Consider the following 22,879-nt stretch of genomic DNA (forward strand, 5'->3'; position numbering starts at 1 on the left):
TCAACAAGTAATTTGTATCAAAACAATAACAATGTTTATTTCAGCTGTATGTGAAATAAGGGAAATGACATACTGTAATGAATGCACAATGTTTAACACATTGAGATACCTTACTAAGATATTTGTGTTTAAATTTTAACATGGAAGAAGAAAATTCATCACTTTGCATATTCTTCAGTTACAGACAAAGTTTGGTGTCTTCCAGAAAGTTTCTAATTCAAAGCACTTCGTTTGTAATTTTATCAGTTATCAAAGGAAACTCTTATTACTTCAGATGGTTTAACTACTTGTGATATCTAAACTCTGTAAGGTGTATGTCGTTATGCATAATAATCACTGAGGTTTGGTCACTGTAAGAACAGCTGATGGAACCAACCCTGAAATAAAAGGAATGATAGTAGAGACTACCAAAAAGAAATGATTTGCCCAGTACAGTATCAGCTGTATCTAGTTTTAACACCACTGCTCTACATGTTCAACAACCCTAAAAGCCCAATTTTAGATACATAAAGTAGCCATGTCTTACATCACAGCAATAGATGGTCGAGGGTATATACATGTACAATTTTTTAAACAATTACCATCTGTAGAAATTTATCTACCCACAAGCCATTACTGGACTCAGTATACTTCTGTTACCCATGTATTTTAAATCTCTGATGTGTATGTAAATCATTTTATATTAGACAAGTATTTAGAACTTTCTTTTCGTGTATGGTAAACCATAAGTACAATGGTTTACACTTTCATGCAGGACAGTAGAATTCTATCGACTACAGCATCAGACAACATGGTTTATACTTTTCTAAAGCATTACAGTAAGGAATAACTTGTTGATTTTGATGAACTTTCCAAAGATATGTTCCTACTTTTGGGAACAAAAGCATTCTGGACTCCAATACATCAAGTAAGTGTCTATACCAAAGACATCTGAACTCAATACATCAAATGTCTATACCAAAGACGTTCTGAACTCAAGTTATTATAACTTTAATACTGACCTAGAGCTTTCAAAGGCTTCTGCATATCTTCTTCAGTGAAGACTGTTCGAGGAAAGGTAGTCATCAACGAGAAGGGAAGATTTCCGTCTGTTCTGTTAAGTTCTATATACAGTCGAACTGCTGCCAATGATTCACTAGCACCAAAACTATTAGTTAGAGTCTGGCCATTTGACAAACGAATCTGTAAGGATGATATACAAACATTAAGGGCAGATAAAACAAATTGTTAGGGAAATATTACTTTACCTAATATTAGGCCTCACTGAATTGGTTTGCCATTATTTACCTAATATTAGGCCTCACTGAATTGGTTTACCATTATTTACCTAATATTAGGCCTCACTGAATTGGTTTGCCATTATTTACCTAATATTAGGCCTCACTGAATTGGTTTGCCATTATTTACCTAATATTAGGCCTCACTGAATTGGTTTACCATTAGTAAAATGTAAATAAACTGATATAATCAGGAACACAATAACCAATATATGTATTGAAATATTCTGATTCTTCAATGGATATTTTGTATTCAACACTTAACCCTTTCTAATTACAGCAAGTTTCGTACACACAATCTATATAATATTTTATGTGAACTTAGAAAACAACATAATTTGGTTGTATGATATTTCATGTGAAGTGTTGTTTTGTTGTTACTAAAAACTACTTTCTTTATCGTATTGTGTGTGCCTGAAATCCTCTAAATATATCCAATATAATTATTTTTGAATCAGAGTGTAACTGTCATGTTTTGTTCAAACAACAGCTTACTTGTTTTCTCATCTATTCAATCAAACATTTACAGTTGTACAAACAGTTTAACATTTTTCTCTGCAAATTACACTAATTATGTTTACAAGACACCAACTGTTACATGTTTTAGAGTAAAATGAATTATAATTACTATTTTTATTTATTTTATGAATCCTGTTATGCCAGCTTGCCTTCAACCCAAGAGAGTTACCCATTGTCCCAAATAAGGTTAACTGTATAATGTGCATCTCCTACAATAACCATCTAATGGCAGTGAAAGTTGTATGTCAAGTGGCAGTTTAAGCACAGTGTACACTGCTCAACACTATCTTCTTGTTAAAATGGAGATCTGAATAATTACACCTTGAAACTATTGTGACAACTGTTAAAATACCACGATGGAGGTTATATGATGTCAACACTGGTAATAAGACTAAAGATCTAAACAGTTAGATTGTGATAATGATGTGTCAACTCTTAAAATAAACACAGGAAATAGGTCAGAAGTATTGTGGAACTTTGTGGCCAACAGTAAGAATCATATAACAATGCTAATCATTTTATTTTGCACTTTGTGGTTATTACAAGTTCAGTAAAACTGATTAAGAGCATACAGAGTTAGTATAGAGAATACAGTAGATAAAATAAAAACGTTGATGTTTGTTCCCAAGGTTTTACAAATTACACATATGATACTTAATAAATTTCAAACAAAGTATTTTCAACCCTAAATTGAAAACAATTTTGCACTCAGAGCAAATCAACACTGATTCCATATGGTTGTAGAAAAGTTTCTATAAAAATAATGTTTTTTGGTTGTTTTAAATATACACACAAGTATAGAAACTGGTAGTCATTGTAATCCAAGGCAGTAGTAAAAGGGTTAAAATCATTAGAGAAATCACATAGTTCAGAGGAGGTAAAATTATTGACTTCAATAGGTTAATGAAGGAAGTACAAGTGATTTATAATAGCTATGGTAAGATGCCTGTAACACACCTGTAATCTACAACTATCGTATTCCTTTTTCGGTATAACAACCTCCTGAACAGGTTGTGATGATGGGGAAGGAGCTGCCGTCACTGGAGGTCCTGTATGAAACTTCTCTTTTCGAGCTTGTTTATCTCTCTCAATTTCTTCTAGCACCCTCTGTCTAGAATTAGAAATAATACTCTTTGTAAGTTTTTATGTTAATATATAAATGTTAATTCACATGAAAACTTGCAACAAAACATTTGTAGAGGAAGCATTGTGTATTAATGTACCAGTTACCCTTCATGCAAGCCTTTCACATGAACCTATTTTTGTCCCTTATGTTACTGATTATTACATGGTATCTTAGCCACAACATCAGAATCTCTTACATAACTGAAAACGAATTTGAGTTGTGCACATTAGTGGGTCCAGAGTTTTAGTAAAGGGTAGACATAACTTATTACAGATGGGAAGTAAGACCTAAGTGACAAGAAATTACCAAACAAAAAAAGACTCCAGGAACAATATTTTCTTTGTTAAATAGGGAGAAATCACATTATAAATTTCTGTTTGTTCCAAGTTATTTTATAACAATGCATGTTACTAGTCAGTCTGCCATATAAATATGTTTGTTCCAAGTTATTTTATAACAATGCATGTTACTAGTCAGTCTGCCATATAAATATGTTTGTTCCAAGTTATTTTATAACAATGCATGTTACTAGTCAGTCTACCATATAAATATGTTTGTTCCAAGTTATTTTATAACAATGCATGTTACTAGTCAGTCTGCCATATAAATATGTTTGTTCCAAGTTATTTTATAACAATGCATGTCACTAGTCAGTCTACCATATAAATATGTTTGTTCCAAGTTATTTTATAACAATGCATGTTACTAGTCAGTCTACCATATAAATATGTTTGTTCCAAGTTATTTTATAACAATGCATGTTACTAGTCAGTCTGCCATATAAATATGTTTGTTCCAAGTTATTTTATAACAATGCATGTTACTGGTCAGTCTACCATATAAATATGTTTGTTCCAAGTTATTTTATAACAATGCATGTTACTAGTCAGTCTACCATATAAATATGTTTGTTCCAAGTTATTTTATAACAATGCATGTTACTGGTCAGTCTACCATATAAATATGTTTGTTCCAAGTTATTTTATAACAATGCATGTTACTGGTCAGTCTACCATATAAATATGTTTGTTCCAAGTTATTTTATAACAATGCATGTTACTAGTCAGTCTGCCATATAAATATGTTTGTTCCAAGTTATTTTATAACAATGCATGTTACTAGTCAGTCTACCATATAAATATGTTTGTTCCAAATTATTTTATAACAATGCATGTTACTAGTCAGTCTACCATATAAATATGTTTGTTCCAAGTTATTTTATAACAATGCATGTTACTAGTCAGTCTGCCATATAAATATGTTTGTTCCAAGTTATTTTATAACAATGCATGTTACTAGTCAGTCTACCATATAAATATGTTTGTTCCAAGTTATTTTATAACAATGCATGTTACTAGTCAGTCTACCATATAAATATGTTTGTTCCAAGTTATTTTATAACAATGCATGTTACTAGTCAGTCTACCATATAAATATGTTTGTTCCAAGTTATTTTATAACAATGCATGTTACTAGTCAGTCTGCCATATAAATATGTTTGTTCCAAGTTATTTTATAACAATGCATGTTACTAGTCAGTCTACCATATAAATATGTTTGTTCCAAATTATTTTATAACAATGCATGTTACTAGTCAGTCTACCATATAAATATGTTTGTTCCAAAGTTATTTTATAACAATGCATGTTACTAGTCAGTCTACCATATAAATATGTTTGTTCCAAGTTATTTTATAACAATGCATGTTACTAGTCAGTCTACCATATAAATATGTTTGTTCCAAGTTATTTTATAACAATGCATGTTACTAGTCAGTCTACCATATAAATATGTTTGTTCCAAGTTATTTTATAACAATGCATGTTACTGGTCAGTCTACCATATAAATATTAAATATCATATTTGTATTTCTCTTGTTTCTACCATAATTACCTTTGTATACATTTCAATGAAATGGAAAAAGAAGTTATGATTGTAGATGAAGTGGATAAAACCTTTCAGAAAATATTGTCATATCCATCTAAAAATGTCATATATGTCCATCTAAAAATGTCATATATATCCATCTAAAAATGTCATATATGTCCATCTAAAAATGTCATATATGTCCATCTAAAAATGTCATATATGTCCATCTAAAAATGTCATATATATCCATCTAAAAATGTCATATATATCCATCTAAAAATGTCATATATGTCCATCTAAAAATGTCATATATGTCCATCTAAAAATGTCATATATATCCATCTAAAAAATGTCATATATGTCCATCTAAAATGTCATATATATCCATCTAAAAATGTCATATATATCCATCTAAAAATGTCATATATGTCCATCTAAAAATGTCATATATGTCCATCTAAAAATGTCATATATGTCCATCTAAAAATGTCATATATATCCATCTAAAAATGTCATATATATCCATCTAAAAATGTCTCAGATGGACATCACACTAAGTCGTGCTATACTTTTATACAATTGCTTGTATATCTCTACTTGTCTCTAATATGAGAAACTTTCAGAGTGTGTGTGCAAAACAAGATAAACAAAATACACCTGGCCATCTTCTCTTCCAACTTTTCTCTTCGTTTCTGCTCAGCCAGCCTTTTTATTTCTTCCTCTTCCATCCTGTGAAATCACAAATCTTAACTGAACAAAGAACCAAAATTATTATCCAACATTAGTGCATTAGCTATAAATATTTTTCCTAGAAAAATACACTTTATGGGCCTAATAAGTTAAAAAACTGGAACACTTAAAAATCACAGACTATACAAATTACTACTTCTGAAGTCATTACAATCAGTTTCCAACAAAGGGATATTCAAAAAAAGTCACTGTAATTTGTTTGTTTGTAATTAAGCACAAAACTACACAATGGCTATCAGTTCTCTGCTCATCACTGATATCAAAACTCGGTTCCTAATGATGTCAATCTGCAGTTACACTAATGTGCCACCAGAGGACATGTAAGTGAAATGGGTATTACTGTCCATGACAGATGTACAAACTGTTTGGACTAATCCTTCCATACCATTACAGTATGTGAATTTCAACACTACGGTAATGTTTCACTGATCCAGGTTGACAACTGAATGAACCAAGGTGAGAATAGTTATCATTCTTTAGAAATTCCATTTACTTGTACCAAGAGTATGCCATAAAGATTCAGCTTGAATGAACATACTGATCAAACATAGGGTCTGAAATACCTCAAGCATGAGAAAAATGACCATGTACCAAATGTCAGAAAAGGGTCCAGATCCATAGTAACAAGAAGACTGGATGAGAATGGATAATTTGGTCATGTAGCAGTTAAAAAAACATTTATGTCAATCACCAGATATTATTATGAGACTGAAATTTACTTAAAAGTACAAAAACTGAACTACTGAAAATTGGAAAAGAGTGTTATGGATAAACAAGTCCAATATTGAAATGTTTGGTTCAAAGCATAGGTTACACATCTGGCTAAAAGAAAGGTGAAAAATACCTCAATGCATAGCACTTGCCATAAAGTGAGGTGGAAGTAGTGTGATGGTTGGGGGGTGTTTTCCTGCCAAGGTGACAGGATATATTTGCCAAATAGATGGAATTAATGGACCAGCACAAGCATCATCAGATACTGATCCATCATTCTATATCCAATGGTTTTCATAATATCGTAATTAATTCTACTACATAATGACCCCAGACACTCATCCAACCTATGCAGAGATTACTTTGTTATGAAAGAAACTGCTGGAGTCATTCAAATTATGCAATGACCCCCACAGAACCCCAATCTCTTTAAGGGAATATATGAGAGAAATTTAGAGTAAAATCCCAAAGGACACATTGACTAAATATGTTAAACAATGCATGAAAAACAGTTTGCAGTTATTAAAGCAAAATATTAATATTTAATAATATTTAATAATAAAGCAAAATATTAATTGTTTACTGAACTCAAACTCTTCCACTGAGTTTCTATTAAATATAAAGATTAATATACCTGAGGTTTCACCTTCCATTGTTCTTTTCATGGAGCCTGAAATCTAATTTTTGACTTTATCCTAATACAGTACTGTACAACAAAATATTAATTAAAATCAAATAATCCAGCTTTCACTCTCACATCAGCTACACATTGTGTTTGCAAATAATCTCTCTCAATGAAGGGAATATTACAAATAAATAATAAGTAATTCATTATAATCCATAACTCTAATTTTCTTCATCATAAACCTCAATATTGGTTTGTAATATGAATTGAACAGGAATTTGTTGAAAACTAATAGAAATGTCAGACAGAAACCACCTTAAAAAGCAGACTTATCCTTGAAACAACATCATAATCTTCTTTTCAATGGCTAAGATAACCTAACCACTGATAAACAAAATTAGTGATTTCACAATATCAAACAAAATCAGAATTTGCCTACAAAACAATCAGCTGGACATATGACACCACAACTTAGATATACTGTATGTAATGTTGGGTGTGTTCATAACTTGTTTAAAAGTTGATTTACGTTATTATAAGTACATAACAGACAAGATGTTGTTCTCAGTGGCTGCTTTTGTATTCAATCATGTTAAATATACACTCACACAATGCCACTTGGCCCAGTAAATAATTACTTTAAAAGACATAGAAAGTTTTATTTAAAATAATGTTTTAGACATTTGTTTCACTCGAAAAAGATGCTTTTCTACTGATAAAATTTAGCGCGTTTGTTTTGAATTTCGCACAAAGCTACATGAGGACTATCTGCTAATTTAGCAGTGTGAGACTAGAGGGAAGGCAGCTAGTCACCACCACCCACTGCCAACTCTTGGGCTACTCTTTTACCAACAAACAGTGGGACTGACCATCATATTATAATGCCCCCATGGCTGAGAGGGCAAGCACATATGGTGTGATGGCTATTCAAATCCTTCACCTTCAGATTACAAGTCGAATGCCTTAACCCACCCGGCCATGCTGGGTCTAGTGTGTTTAATTAGAAGGGAGGTGTGTCTTACTTTAGACATATCTTTAAATCTACAAATAAGGATTGCAAAGAAACAGAGCTGGAGATCTAATGGTGACAGTTTACTCAAACTACAAATCCCTATTATGACTCCATTATAAAATTATTACAAGTTGTAGTATAAGATCATACAGGAATTTTGTAATAAACTGAATATTGTAATAAACTTAATTCAACCTCCTTTATTTTGTTGTGCTACAAAACTTAAGTCCTACGTGTGTGCGTTAGTTGGAAACCAGATCTTGAGCACTGTCTGAAAACAGTCACATGAAAAGTTCCCAAGTTGCATGTTATTACTGACTATTGTTAATCACTGCTCAAGCATGCTGTTTCTACATGAATTTTCATAAGTAATTTCAGCAAGTACCTGGATTGTGATGGCCGTTGGACGGTGCTGATGCAATGTAATTTCTGCCCAGTGCTATGAATGTCAAAGTGAAGAAATTCAACCAAGCACTGGAAAACAGCAGGAATAACTATGACTCTCTCAAGGTAGCCAAATGCCTCATCATCTAATTAGTGATGCACACTAACTAGTTACCTAAACTTGTTGGTATGAAGGCCCACAAATAAGTGAAGTGTCTAGCTATAAGGGTTAATGTATATCCTACAAAAGAGGCCCTCAGCAGAGGTAACCTCAGTAAGAACAAGGATTCTGCAAAGTGCTGGGGTTGTACAGCCATGAGGGAGACCCTATGTCATCTTAGCGGTCAATGTCCGAAGTTAAAGTCAATGAGAATATGCTGTCACACTAAGATCTGTTACCATTTGGTAAAAGATGCCTCCTATAAAGGGTGGAAGGCTCTTCAAGAATCCACCTTTGAGATAGGTAGTGGTGAACGCCGAAGACCTGATCTAATCTTCCATAACGATGAAGAAGCCGCAGTTGTTGTACGTACGGTCCAATACAAACTCATGTACAACTCGTTACAAGAAGCATACGAGTCAAAGGTTTCTTGATATCAAGATCTAGCACCTCAAGTATAAGAACTCAGGGGTGCTACTTCCGTTGTTTTTCATGGTCTACCAATAGGTGCCCATGGTGCCTGGTTGCCTGTAAACATGGAAGTTCTAGCAGACCTGGATATCAATTCCAAATATTTTGAACAGTTCTTGTGTAGGCATACAATCCTCTGCACACTTGACATCCTGTGGAAAGCGATTAATGAAAAAAATCTCGCTTGGTAGGAATTGTCGGAATTCCATCAAAGTATTTTTCCCTGTATCATGTCATTCGTGTTTGACATCCAGCATCTGTCGGTATCGTCAACCGTGACATAAAATATCGATAGCCAAATGCCTTTTCATCTAATTAGTGATGCACATGAATGGATTAGCTAGATTCCCACTGTTCCTATCTAGCAAAACCACAGCCAAGGGAATTGGCTTTGCTTTTTAGCCATTTCCTACTCAAAAAACAGTGGCAATTCTTTCTACTGTATATTATCTTAGCTGAAATTGTGTGTATTTAGTATTTATTACCATTGTAAATAGCACTATTTTGTATATTTGAAGGTAGCAGTTGTAAATGTTGTCTATAATTGGAGACTTGTGCCAAATGTGTTGCTGTTATCCATTATGTATGCATTATTAAATTGAATCAAAGTACAAATATTATATTTTCAAGCCTAAAACTGGGGACTTTAAAAAAACAACAAAAAAAACAAGGCTAGAAATAGTGTCTACATATTTTCTCAAGTTAAATCAGCTACCATTTTGAGTTATAAGCACCAAATGTATAGCATAAACGGAAAAACAACTTTTATTACTGACTTGTGACGTATTTCCAAATGGCATCACCATCATCTTTGTCAGACGTTTTACTGTAGTTTCTGCCCACAATTGATATGTAATAAACATACTTTATTTTAAATAAATACTCTTTTGAGTATTTCAAACAAAATGAAAAGAATACCAAAAGAAATTATAAAGTACATCCCCCAACTCGTGGTTTGTTACTAAGTGATGTAAACTTCACATTAGAATCCTTTGTTCACGTGGGAACTTCATGTAATCAATATTTAAATAAACATTTGTCAACTCAACATTGATATAGATTATAACCTTTTCTATTGCATCATTCTTAGCCACGGGTTATAACCTTTTCTATCGCATCATTCTTAGCCACGGGTTATAACCTTTTATATTGCATCATTCTTAGCCACTGGCTATAACCTTTTATATTGCATCATTCTTAGCCACTGGCTATAACCTTTTATATTGCATCATTCTTAGCCACTGGCTATAACCTTTTATATTGCATCATTCTTAGCCACTGGCTATAACCTTTTATATCGCATCATTCTTAGCCATGGGTTATAACCTTTTCTATCGCATCATTCTTAGCCATGGGTTATAACTTTTTCTATCGCATCATTCTTAGCCACCGGCTCTAGCTGTTTTTAATGTTAAGCTTCATTAGTAACTATCAAGATCACAAGATACACCAAATAAGGAAGGGCCTTAAATATAAAACCACTGATAGACAAGGAAAAATCATGTAAGAACAGTAGATGTGTGTCACTGTATTTCCAAGGGAAGAGAGTTCAGGATGATCAGAAAAATGCAAAAACTTAATAAATGGTTCACACATAAGACTTCAGAACTGCCATTTCTGGCTCAATAAACGGTTCACACACAAGACTTCACAACTGCCATTTCTGGCTCAATAAACGGTTCACACACACAAGACTTCACAACTGCCATTTCTGGCTCAATAAACGGTTCACACACACAAGACTTCACAACTGCCATTTCTGGCTCAATAAACGGTTCACACACACAAGACTTCACAACTGCCATTTCTGGCTCAATAAACGGTTCACACACACAAGACTTCACAACTGCCATTTCTGGCTCAATAAACGGTTCACACACAAAAGAATTCACAACTGCCATTTCTGGCTCAATAAACGGTTCACACACAAGACTTCACAACTGCCATTTCTGGCTCAATAAACGGTTCACACACAAGACTTCACAACTGCCATTTCTGGCTCAATAAACGGTTCACACACAAGACTTCACAACTGCCATTTCTGGCTCAATAAACGGTTCACACACAAGACTTCACAACTGCCATTTCTGGCTCAATAAACGGTTCACACACAAAAGACTTCACAACTGCCATTTCTGGCTCAATAAACGGTTCACACACACAAGACTTCACAACTGCCATTTCTGGCTCAAAAAATGGTTCACACACAAGACTTCAGAACTGCCATTTCTGATCACTTTGATAAAAAAAAATATTAAAATAATTAGAATTATTTTTTTAGTTAAATTTTGACAGTTAATACTTGACTAACTTCTGTTTTGCAAGAGTTAGTTCTTGGCCTGCTTTCCTTCTCTGCTTTTCCTTTTCAATAGCACTTTTCTTTTCAAGTTCGTTCCTTTCTAACCTTCTCTGTTTAATTCTCTCTTCTAATCTGGAAGTCAAAAAGTTTTACACTGAAAATTAAATACACTCACAAGAAAACTTAATAAAACGTCTCTTGATAAAAATGTAAAGAACTTAAATGGATAAAGCTCCAAGTCTCGAGTTAAGATAAAACAGTAGTGAAATTCTTATTTCTTTAATGGCAGTTTCTCTCTCTTACATTTTCACAACAATAAATATATACTTTTTACATATGGTACCACAACACCTTATCATAAGCGTAAGGTAAACAAATCCACTAATACATTATAAACCATCATGCAACTGGGTATTTTGATAAACTTTCTTTAGTATTGCTTCTCGGATTTTTCTCAAGAGAAACAAATTCCTCACTGAATTTCAGAAAGTGAAACATCCATGTAACACAGACATATCTACTTTGTGTGTCATAACAATATAACACAATCAAGTAAGTTTTAACCTGAAGTAAGAACAAACTGAACCATTGTAATTTGATTCATTTGTGTATGTAGTGAAACCACGTACACATTCAATGACAAAACTTACATTACAGTTGTCTTCTCTGTGATTTTTTCCATTGTTTTACATTTTTGAATCATTTTGATCAGAAAATATAATAATTTGTTTTAACTAATAACTGTTTGAATGTCTTTGTACCTATGATTTTTCCACAATTGTTAATCATCAACATCCCATAATATCCAAAGAATCTTTCACAAAAAGCAAATGACATCATAACACAGCTAACCATATTTCTTTACATGTCCAAATGAACTAATTACTGTTTGGAATTTCCCAGATATGACTACAATCTATCATTACATAATCATTATAATACGTTCCGAAGAGCAGGCTCGTATGAAACATAAAACTGATTACGTGCCCTGAAAGCAAAACTAATTATTTATCAACAACATGTCTCTGCCAGGTATTAATTTTGGTGGACAAAACTCAAAAACTTTCCACTTTAAGCACCATCATTAATGCCCAGACATAACATGTTAGTAACAAGCATTACGAAAAACATAACAGCATAAAAACATTTATTCCATGGTAACCAAAACACCTATCGTACGTATGTGTATAAAACATTAAAAGTGTTGTAAACTGCTATAGAAATACAGAGCATCTAGCTAACACCATATTTATTAGGTAATAATTTCACTTAATAAATAAACCTCAAAACTAGCTTAATAAAGAGTGGAATTTATTAACAAAAACAACTTGTGAATATGGAAAAACGTACACAAAGTAAAATGTTTTTATATGTTACAGTGAAATTACATTCAATGAAACTCAGTGTGATCTGACCCAAATTCTGGAAAAAACTTAACGCTGTTTCACCAGATGTCGTGCTAAACGTTTTTAACCCACATTTCTCACAAGTTCTAGCTTGGGTCCTTAGTCACATCTTCTGTAGTCAGTACATAATATATAAATAAACACAATAAACAATTATTAAGAAAGAACTTCAGAAAACACAAACATGAGGCCACAAGAGTACATAGCAGAAGTGTCATTTGTACATGTCACTTGCATCTTATATATTATGTATACTATATAATATCAACCAATCACACTAAGCCTAACTCCCATCTAATTATGGAGTAAAATTTTAAATTGGTCACTCTGCTTGCCTAATACTCACAGCATAACCAATCTCAAAGACATCTTCCCTACTTTTCTGATATGTCTGTTGGTAAGCTATATGCTATAAGCAAAGTCAAGAGTTTTATACAGATTTTTAAGTTACCATATGGACAAGCTAGAATATAAAACAAGAAGCTCGTGTCTTAGTTACCACATGGACAAGCTAGAATATAAAACAAGAAGCTCGTGTCTTAGTTACCACATGGACAAGCTAGAATATAAAACAAGAAGCTCGTGTCTTAGTTACCAGGTGGACAAGCTAGAATATAAAACAAGAAGCTCGTGTCTTAGTTACCACATGGACAAGCTAGAATATAAAACAAGAAGCTCGTGTCTTAGTTACCACATGGACAAGCTAGAATATAAAACAAGAAGCTCGTGTCTTAGTTACCACATGGACAAGCTAGAATATAAAACAAGAAGCTCGTGTCTTAGTTACCACATGGACAAGCTAGAATATAAAACAAGAAGCTCGTGTCTTAGTTACCACATGGACAAGCTAGAATATAAAACAAGAAGCTCGTGTCTTAGTTACCACATGGACAAGCTAGAATATAAAACAAGAAGCTCGTGTCTTAGTTACCATATGGACAAGCTAGAATATAAAACAAGAAGCTCGTGTCTTAGTTACCATATGGACAAGCTAGAATATAAAACAAGAAGCTCGTGTCTTAGTTACCATATGGACAAGCTAGAATATAAAACAAGAAGCTCGTGTCTTAGTTACCATATGGACAAGCTAGAATATAAAGCAAGAAGCTCGTGTATTTTCTATTTACTGAGATATCACTCATGTACTTAAACACAGTGACCCCTCTCACTTCTTTCTATTTGTAAGACATGCTCCCTTAAATACACTTCAATATATGACATGTGAATAACTGACAGCTTAGAATGTCCCCTAAGTGGTTTTCTTATCAATTTTAATCTGTTGAAAGGCATTTTGAACCAATATTTCAAGGAAGTAGGTTGTGTCTCTAGTCTACTTGTCTGTATTTGAACCTAAAAACAAAATAAAATTTCAAGTTACCAAACGTGAAAATTTATAGTGAAATTTCATGGTATCAGTATAATTATTTATGATTATTTGGTTATTCAGATGTATATATAACACCTAAAATATTTTTTTTTCTACATCCTCCACATGCAAAACTTCGAAAGAGTTAGTAACATTCAACCAGCAGCAAACAAGTACAAAGGACATAGCTAGAAGAGATAATTATATGTTCTACTTCTTTGTTTACCCTTTTATGTTTTAAGAAAAAATTAGGTTTAAGAACTTGTTTGTACATTGTAATATAATTTATATACACATATAACAATTGAAGTGTATCACTTTGTAAAGACCAAAGGTCAGTTTTATATTGTTGGATACACACCACATCATTGTAGATTTTGTACTGTTTGCCAAGCATGGCTTAAAGGTCAATATAACAAAAATAAGAAATACATGTATATGTATATAATGTTGCAAGAATTAGGCTAGTTACTTTAAACATTTGTGTTATAATTTGTGGCTATTCTTGAATGAAAAAAGCAAAATTTAAATTTCCTAATTTGTTTATGGTGGTTACAAGACAGATCAAATTGACCGAACCTGTATAGAGATTCAATAATGAAGATTAAAAATAAAAGTTTTTCCTTAAGAAACATTTAATAAAAATATCTGGACATAAGAATTTCATTCAGAAGTAAAATCTGAAAATCTTCTGATACATAAAAGTATCTTTAATCTTAAAACGAATATTACTTTTCACGTTGGATAGGCAACATGCAAAAACAAAAAATGCTTGAGAAAAATATTGCTTAACAATTCTTAAGACTTAATGAAAAATAAAATTTATGTATGAAATCATTGTAATGTTTACTGATATTCTGCCAAATTTCAGGAACATACACTTACTAATTTATAAGTTATAGCATAAAAACTGTAACAAGCACAAAATAGTTATAAGGACAGTCCCAGGGCCCACGCCAGAGCTGAAATAATTAAAAGCTATTCCTTTTATTAAAAGTTTTTATCATTAACAATGCTAACAAATTTATATTTCAACTAAAATATGGTTTTAAAAAACATTATGTACTTTCCAAACACACACATTCCAGAATTCTCCAGTGATACCATTTTAGACCACTTACTAAAGAGTACTCCAATGCTAAAAGTGTAAAAAATGGCACATAATTATTTTTATGATTACTTCATTTGCACTTATTTATGAGTTTCCTATCTAAATAGTGTTCTCTCCAAGATGTAATGCTGCTTGCTTTTCAATAATGTTTGTTTAGAAGAGCTAAGAAAATGTGTTTAGCTGCTGTGATGCCACAAAACACAAGTGCAGTCATAAGGTATTTATCGACTGAATATTCTCCAGCTTATGTTAATATACACAACATTATAAAGCTGAAATAAAGAGTCATACAAAAACACTGGAACAAGAAGGGAGTGACTGTGAGATGCTTGGTTTCTTTTATACCTGTTAAACATGCTGTGTTATTTTGTTTCACTGCCTCAAAGTTTGTTATTACAAAGTTCTGTATTGTGGACAAACATTTAATGCCATATACAAGATTCAACAACTGCCAATTTTGTGGATTTTCAACATAGCTGCCTTTTCTTTATTCTGGCATGCTGCAGGACTAACATGTGCATGACGATAGTTGGACAGTTTGGTTCTTTGTGATCGACGGGGGCTGCACTTTTGTCTGTTTTTATGCCTGATAACGAAGAACTGGTATTTTTGAAATAATTTGAATTATTGTAAGAAATATAAGAAACACTGTTTGTTCTGGTTTAAATCACATTTTGCAAAAACCTTTTAAATATGCAGGCAGTATGCAAGTCTGCATTTTGATTAGAAAAATATAATTGAGAAATGCAGACAGCTGAATAAATGTGAGGTCTATTTTACACATGTGCTTGGCTGTTGTAATGGAAATTAACTTGAACATGTGCATAATAATAATAATGGTTCGTCAGTGCTTAAAAAGTTGCAGGCCTATGAACTTTTCAGAAGCACAAACAGATTCTTATAACAATAGAAATAGACTTGTTATGATGAATATTATTCTGAAAAGTCCAAAACGGATGCATGGAGAGATACAAGAAACTAAGAACACTTCAGTTCTTAGAACCAAGTATAAAACTTGTCTCTCCATTGTTCTATACAAATTATTCAACAAGCTGAGCCCTCGAATACAGTTCTCCATTTCTTGAGAAATGCTTAATAGAAGTTATTATTTTGAAAAACAAAACACACTTTCTTAACTGCTCTCGTTTGTCTCCTTCTGTTAAAGGTTTGATTTCTTCTGTTGATTCTGAGAAACTCTGGTGACCAGACTTAACTGCATGAAACTCCACTTCATCTTCTGACTTGAACTTCTTACCACACCTGAAACCACAATATTATAACTGTTAATCAGAATAAGTATACATTAGTAACATCATTCTAGAAGTTTCTTGTTGTATGGAACATCACTACGTTTATTTCATTTCTAGCTATGTTTGAGTCATTTATTAAAATGAGTAGGAAACCATCTTCTTACAAATGTAACAAAGACCACCACAAACATCGTAAAAAGTGGTACTTGAGCATAGAGTCCATAAAAATAATCGTTCATAGAAATTTGTTTAAAATGCTACCAGACTCGCAAGACAACCTTCATTAAAGACAACACCACCAGACTCGCAAGACAACCTTCATTAAAGACAACACCACCAGACTCGCAAGACAACCTTCATTAAAGACAATACCACCAGACTCGTAAGACAACCTTCATTAAAGACAACACCACCAGACTCGTAAGACAACCTTCATTAAAGACAACACCACCAGACTCGCATGAGACAACCTTCATTAAAGACAACACCGCCAGTTCAGCAGAGACAACCTTCATTAAAGACAACACTGCCAGACTGCAGAGACAACCTTCATTAAAGACAACACTGCCAGACTAAACTAGACAACCTTCATTAAAGACAACACCACCAGACTCAAGCTAGACAACCTTCATTAAAGGCGACACCACCAGACTGCATGAGACAACCTTCATTAAAGACAACACCACCAGACTGCAAGACAACCTTCATTAAAGACAACACCACCAGACTCATAAGACAACCTTCATTAAAGACAACACCACCAGACTCGCAAGACAACCTTCATTAAAGACAACACCACCAGACTCGCAATACAACCTTCATTAAAGACAACACTGCCAGACTAGCAAGACAACCTTCATTAAAGACAACACCAACAGACTCGCAAGACAACCTTCATTAAAGACAACACCAACAGACTCGCAAGACAACCTTCATTAAAGACAACACCACCAGACTCGCAAGACAACCTTCATTAAAAACACCAACAGACTCACTAGACTTGATTGATTGATTGATTTAGTGTTTTATGGCACAAAGCAGCGAGGCTATCTGCACCAGACATTCGGTAAAAATATAAAAAAAATAAATAAAAGAAAATAAATAAATGTAGTAATAGACATAAATGGAAATGAAGGTAAAACAAAAAAGTATAAAACCAATGTTGACACCTGGTCTACAATGTTAAGATAGAAGGCAGAGTATAAGAAGTTGTAAGGTATTTACTCTAGCAAAAAGGTAATGATCATAACCCGCCAGGAAGACTAACAGGTAAGTTCAAGAACCACCGTCAGTCACCTGAAGTTGGCCTTTCCAGTCCTGGTTCCGGGTTATGTGTCATAGCAACCAGTATCAAAATGTAAAATAATAGAAGTTTTAAAAGACATATAAGCAAAATCGTAATAATGAGTAGCCAAATGTCCAGTAAAAAGATAAAAGTCAAGTAAATGGAGTAAAATTTGTAAAAGTAATTGAAGATAAAAGCAAAACGGCAATTAAAACAGAAATTGGCGTAAAAACCAATGTTGACATCCAGTCAACAAAGTTGTAAAGGACTACCTGTAGCAGAATGGTAATGATCATAACCCACCAGGAAGACTAACAGGTAAGTATAAAAACCACCGTCAGTCACCTGAAGTTGGTCTTTCCAGTCCTGGTTCCGGGTTATGAGTCAATATGGCCAGTACTAAAAAGTAAAGTAGTAAAAGTGTGAAATGATATGCAGCAAAAGTATAATAACAACTCGCCAGGATGACTAACAAGTAGTTCAAACGGATAGCTCAAACAGTAGCGTTAGTCACCTGAAGTTGGCCTTTCCAGTCCTGGTGTCGAGTTATTTAATGTTATGGCCATTGTCCAATGTCAAATTGAATGAGAGAGATTAAAATTGTAAAAAAGGAACCACAATTAAAAAGGTGTAATAAATAAATATGCAACACTTAAATGAGATTAAAAAGATTAATGGCCATTAAAAAATTAAAAACATTATCAAGGTGGACAGAGTCACCAGCACCAATAACTCTGTCCAATGTTACAGATTGACCCTGGGAAAAAATATGTTTAAAATATTGCCATCGTTGAGAATTGTAATGAAGGCAAGAAAGTAAAACGTGGCTGATAGTGATTTGAGTGTTACACAAACTACACATTGGTGCATCAGTTCCAGATAAAAGAAAATGATGAGTTAAAAACTGTGACCAATCGTAGCCTAGTGAGAACAACTTCCTCCTTCGAACTTTACGGAAGCTAGATGGCCAAAGTCCAATTTTGGGTTTGATTTGAAAAAGTTTGTTGTCGCGTTGCTCACTCCAAGTGGACTGCCAGCTGGCACGGAGCCGAGCCTTGAAGACAACACCATAGTCCATATACGAAATAGGCATAGGAGTAATGGTGTTGAAGCAGACATAATTAGCTGCCATGTCTGCAAGCTCGTTTCCGCAAATACCAACATGGCCTGGTATCCAGAAAAACTGGATTGAAGTAGCTGCTAATAAGAAATGGGCCAGTCGGTTTGAATATCAGCGAGAATAGGATGTGAGCTAGCGTGTAGCGATTCCAAGGCAAGTATAGAACTAAGCGAATCAGTATAAATAGTGCAGTTGGAGTACTGCTCAGCTGCAATATGATCCAGGGCAAGAAATATGGCATACAGTTCAGCAGTGAACACAGAAGCTGTAGAAGGGATTCTAGGCGCAACTACTGACCCATAGCAAACCATAGCAGAGCCCACTGAATTACCTGATTTGGAACAATCTGTATAAATGGGAACTGAATGATTGTTTGAAAGATATTCATTGAATAAAAGGCGATACTTCCAATCTGGAGTATCTGCCTTTTTAGGTGACTGAAAGAAAGGTCACATTTGGGGGCTGTAATAAGCCATGGTGGGATGGGCTGACCTGTGGAATCTGCAATGTTATCAAGGACAGACCCAATTCATCCAATTGCCCCTGGATCACGAAGGCCAAGCGGACAATGACAGATCGTCTGTTCTGAAAAGTACTGCCCACCGAGGAAGGAAAACACATTTCCAGGTGGGATGCTTTGGTAAGGAATGAAGTTTCAAAGTATATTGTAAAGATAGTTGCAAGCGGCGAAGGTGTAGAGAAGGTTCATGAGATTCAATGTATATACTTTGAACTGGAGAGTGCAGGAAAGCCCCAGTGCAGAGTCAAGTCCTTGGTGATGAATGGGGTCCAGCATCTTTAAGGCGAGGTTCTGGCAGAGCCATAGACCATTTATCCATAATCGAGTTTCGATCTAATAAGAGCACGATATACCTTTAACACTGAACAGTGATCTGCCCCCCAACTGGTAGAAGAGAGAACACGGAGGATGTTTAGTGCTCTTGTGCATTTGACCCGAAGCTGCTTTAAGTGTGGTTGAGAAAGGCTTCTCTGATAGATGTTTCAAGGCAATTAGGTGGTCTGTGGTGGAGTGCTGTCGACAGAACCCACACTGGGTGGGCGAGAGGAGGTTGTTTGATTCAAGGAACCAAACAAGACGAGCATTAACCATCCTTTCTAATGTCTTACAGAGACAACTCGTCAAAGCAATTTGACGGTAGTTTGAAGGAATCTTGGGATCTTTCCCTGGCTTAGAAAGGTAAAATAATAGCCTGGCACCAGGCATCAGGAAAAACATTCTCCTGCCAGATCGGTTGAAAACAATCAGAAGGACATCAAGAGAAGCAGGAGATAGATGGTGCAGCATGTCATAATGAATATCATCAGGTCCAACAGACGTACTGGCAGACCGATGAAGGGCCATTTTTAGTTCCATCAGGGTAAAGGGACAATGATAGTCAAAGAAACAGTCAGTTCGAAGGAAAGAGGTGATCGCTCTGCCCGAGTCTTGATGGCCAGGAAGGTGGAGGAACAAGCAGAAGTGCTAGATACCCGGCAAAAGCTTTCACCTAGAGTGTTAGCGATGTTCCAAACATCAGTCACCTCCTGACCATCAGAGAGTAAGATCGAGAGGGGGACAGAATTGTTGTGCCCATTAACCTTTGAATCCTGTCCCATATGATCTTGGAACTGGTGGTAGAAGATATGCTGGTTGTGAACTTAATCCAAGATTCCTTCTGCCTTTGGCGTCTTACCCACCTAGCATGTGCACGGGCCCGTTGGAAAGCAACCTGGTTTGAAAGTGTGGGATATCTGCATAAAAGTATCCCAGGCCCGCTTTTGAGCCTTCTGTGCTAAGAGGCAAGTAGGATTCCACCACGGACGAGGATATCATGGAAAACGTGTCGAGGTTTTAGGAATACACTGAGCAGCTGCATGTGTAATACAGTCAGTTACCGCTGCTTCACAGTCGTCTATTGATGGCTGATTTACGATGGCAGGATCAAGTTCTGTGAGAGCAGTGAAAGTGGACCAATCTGCCTGATCCAGCTTCCACGGGGCACCGGGTAGGGTGGCATCGACAACGGCCAGTCTCTCTCAAAAGGATCGGAAAATGATCACTGCCTAGTGGATTACTGTCAACCCTCCATGAAAAATGGGAGAATAATGAAGGGGAGCAAACTGAGAGATCAATAGTGGTAAAGGACTGACTAGGTGCATGAAAGTAAGTGGAAGAACCAGTATTGAAAAGAGAAAGATTGTGATCAGAGAGCATCTGCTCTACAGATGCGCTCCTCCCATCAATAATAGCACTTCCCCAGAGGGATGATGTCCATTAAAATCCCTAGGATTAGAAATGGAGATGGCAACTGTTCAACGAGCATCAAGATCTGATTCATCATATGTCTCTCCAGGGGACAGGTACAGAAAACAAACAGTGATGGTATGAGCCAAGGAAACACGGATGGCTACAGCCTCCAAAGGTGTGTTGAGTGACAAAGACAGGGTGGGCGCGTGTTGATCAACCAACAGTGCCACCCTCCATGTACTCAACCATCACACAACCTGTCATTTCTGTACAGAGAAAACTGCGAATGGAGACAGTATCAGCAGTTTTGAGAAATGTTTCTTGTAAAGAAAGACAAACAGGATGGTAGGAAGCAATCAGCGTTTTGATATCATCAGATTAGAGCGTAAACCTCGACAGTTCCATTGTATCAAGGTGGCCATTTTAAGAAGCGGGTAGGTGAAGTGGCTGGAGAACCCTTGGTTTATGACCCGCGTCTTTTTTCTTTACTGTCTTTAGTGGGAGGAGGTCTATCAACCTCCATGGATCCTGCTCTGGGTCGGGTGGGCAGGTTTTGTTATGTGGAAGGGGAATCCAGTGACTGAGGGGCTTGAGCGAATAATTGTTTTGTCTCTTGTGGTGGGAGAAAAGATGCATCAGAAGAAATGCCTGTATTTGAAACTGAAGGGCGTGGATCTTGAGGTTTGTTGGAAGGTATGGGAGGAACAGAGATGGGTGTGGAAGTCGATTCATCAACCTTTTTAACCATGGAGATCAAAAGGCTTTTCATTTGTTTTGAAAACAATTCTCTTGGAGGCACAGAGAGATCTGTCTGCACTCCCACTGTAGTTGTGGAATGAAGTGCAGCAGCATATGTCGAGATGGAGTTGTGGACAGCAATTTCCAAGCCTCAGGATAACTAATATTATGTGTCGTTTTCAAACGCTGCACCTCTTTTTCCTCCAACCATTTTGGGCAAGAATGAAAGTAAGAGGGGTGAGAACCATTGCAGTTTACGCAATGTGGGTTCATGTCACAGTCATAGGCATCATGGTCCTTGCCTCCTAGCGAGCACATGTCAGGGAACCCGACAAGATGTCTTTGAGTGGCGAATCTCTGACATTGGAAGCGTCGAAGAGGGTTTGGAATGTATGGCGAACCTTGCAAGTGAGATAACCTGCCTTGATGGTGGCAGGTGCGTGGTGAAGTAAATGTTAAAGCGAGGGTATTTGTTGGCAGTGTAACTCCATCTTTGCAGTGGAGATGCGCCTCACTGCAGAAACTCCTGAGTGGAGAGACCAGCGAGAATCTCTGACTGGGGAGCGATCTTCAAATCCCTTTCAACAATAACTCCTCGTGAAGAATTCAAGGTAGCATGGGGTGTAACCTCAATAGGTATATCCCCAATTGCCTTTGAATTCAAGAGGAGTTCACTGTGTTGGGATGTGGATGTTTCAAGCAATATGTCACCAGATCGAAGTTTCTTTACTGACTTTGGAGAGCCAGCAAGTCCCTCTAGTCCCTTTTGAATAAAAAGGGGACATTTGCCCTAAGGTTTTCGAAGAGAATGTAATATAAGAAAATGAGTGCGTGTGTTACTGATGTTGAAGATTGCTGTTCTGAGTATTCAAGGCGTGGTAAACACCCATTGACTGTTTTTTACAATTTTATTTAAATTTTTTGGAGGATCCATAGGAAGAAGAAAAATTTGGTACCCACTGACCCCACCCACCATGGAGCCCTAAAGGGGCACTACAAAGTCATGCAAGGACAGGCAGCAATGCCAGGGTTTAAGTGAGCACTATACCCAAACACCAACATCAGGCACAATGTCCACAACACCGTTGAGAACTTCCAACACTGGTACTTGGTTGACTCTAGCCCAAGTGGACCAGCCGATTGAGGGGGGGC

At 35.5% G+C, this 22,879-nt stretch overlaps 1 protein-coding gene across 3 annotated transcripts in view; it reads right to left on the bottom strand.

The window, feature by feature from the left end:
• Window positions 1-11: 11 nt before the first annotated feature.
• Window positions 12-22,879, bottom strand: part of LOC143251866 (UBX domain-containing protein 1-B-like) — a 29,596-nt gene continuing 6,728 nt past the window's right edge. For 2 of the 3 annotated variants that reach the window (XM_076503163.1, XM_076503164.1), the window contains 6 exons: window positions 16,215-16,346; window positions 11,216-11,335; window positions 5,389-5,520; window positions 2,754-2,907; window positions 1,002-1,182; window positions 12-377 (listed from right to left, as the gene is read on the bottom strand). In XM_076503163.1, the coding sequence (XP_076359278.1) occupies window positions 334-377; window positions 1,002-1,182; window positions 2,754-2,907; window positions 5,389-5,520; window positions 11,216-11,335; window positions 16,215-16,346 (763 nt within the window). In that variant the 3' untranslated portion in view covers window positions 12-333. The remainder of the gene's footprint in view (window positions 378-1,001; window positions 1,183-2,753; window positions 2,908-5,388; window positions 5,521-11,215; window positions 11,336-16,214; window positions 16,347-22,879) is intronic. The other variant, XM_076503165.1, reaches the window with a different exon arrangement.

The sequence above is a fragment of the Tachypleus tridentatus genome, chromosome 6 (genome assembly GCF_004210375.1).
Source record: "Tachypleus tridentatus isolate NWPU-2018 chromosome 6, ASM421037v1, whole genome shotgun sequence".
Lineage (NCBI taxonomy): Eukaryota > Metazoa > Arthropoda > Merostomata > Xiphosura > Limulidae > Tachypleus > Tachypleus tridentatus.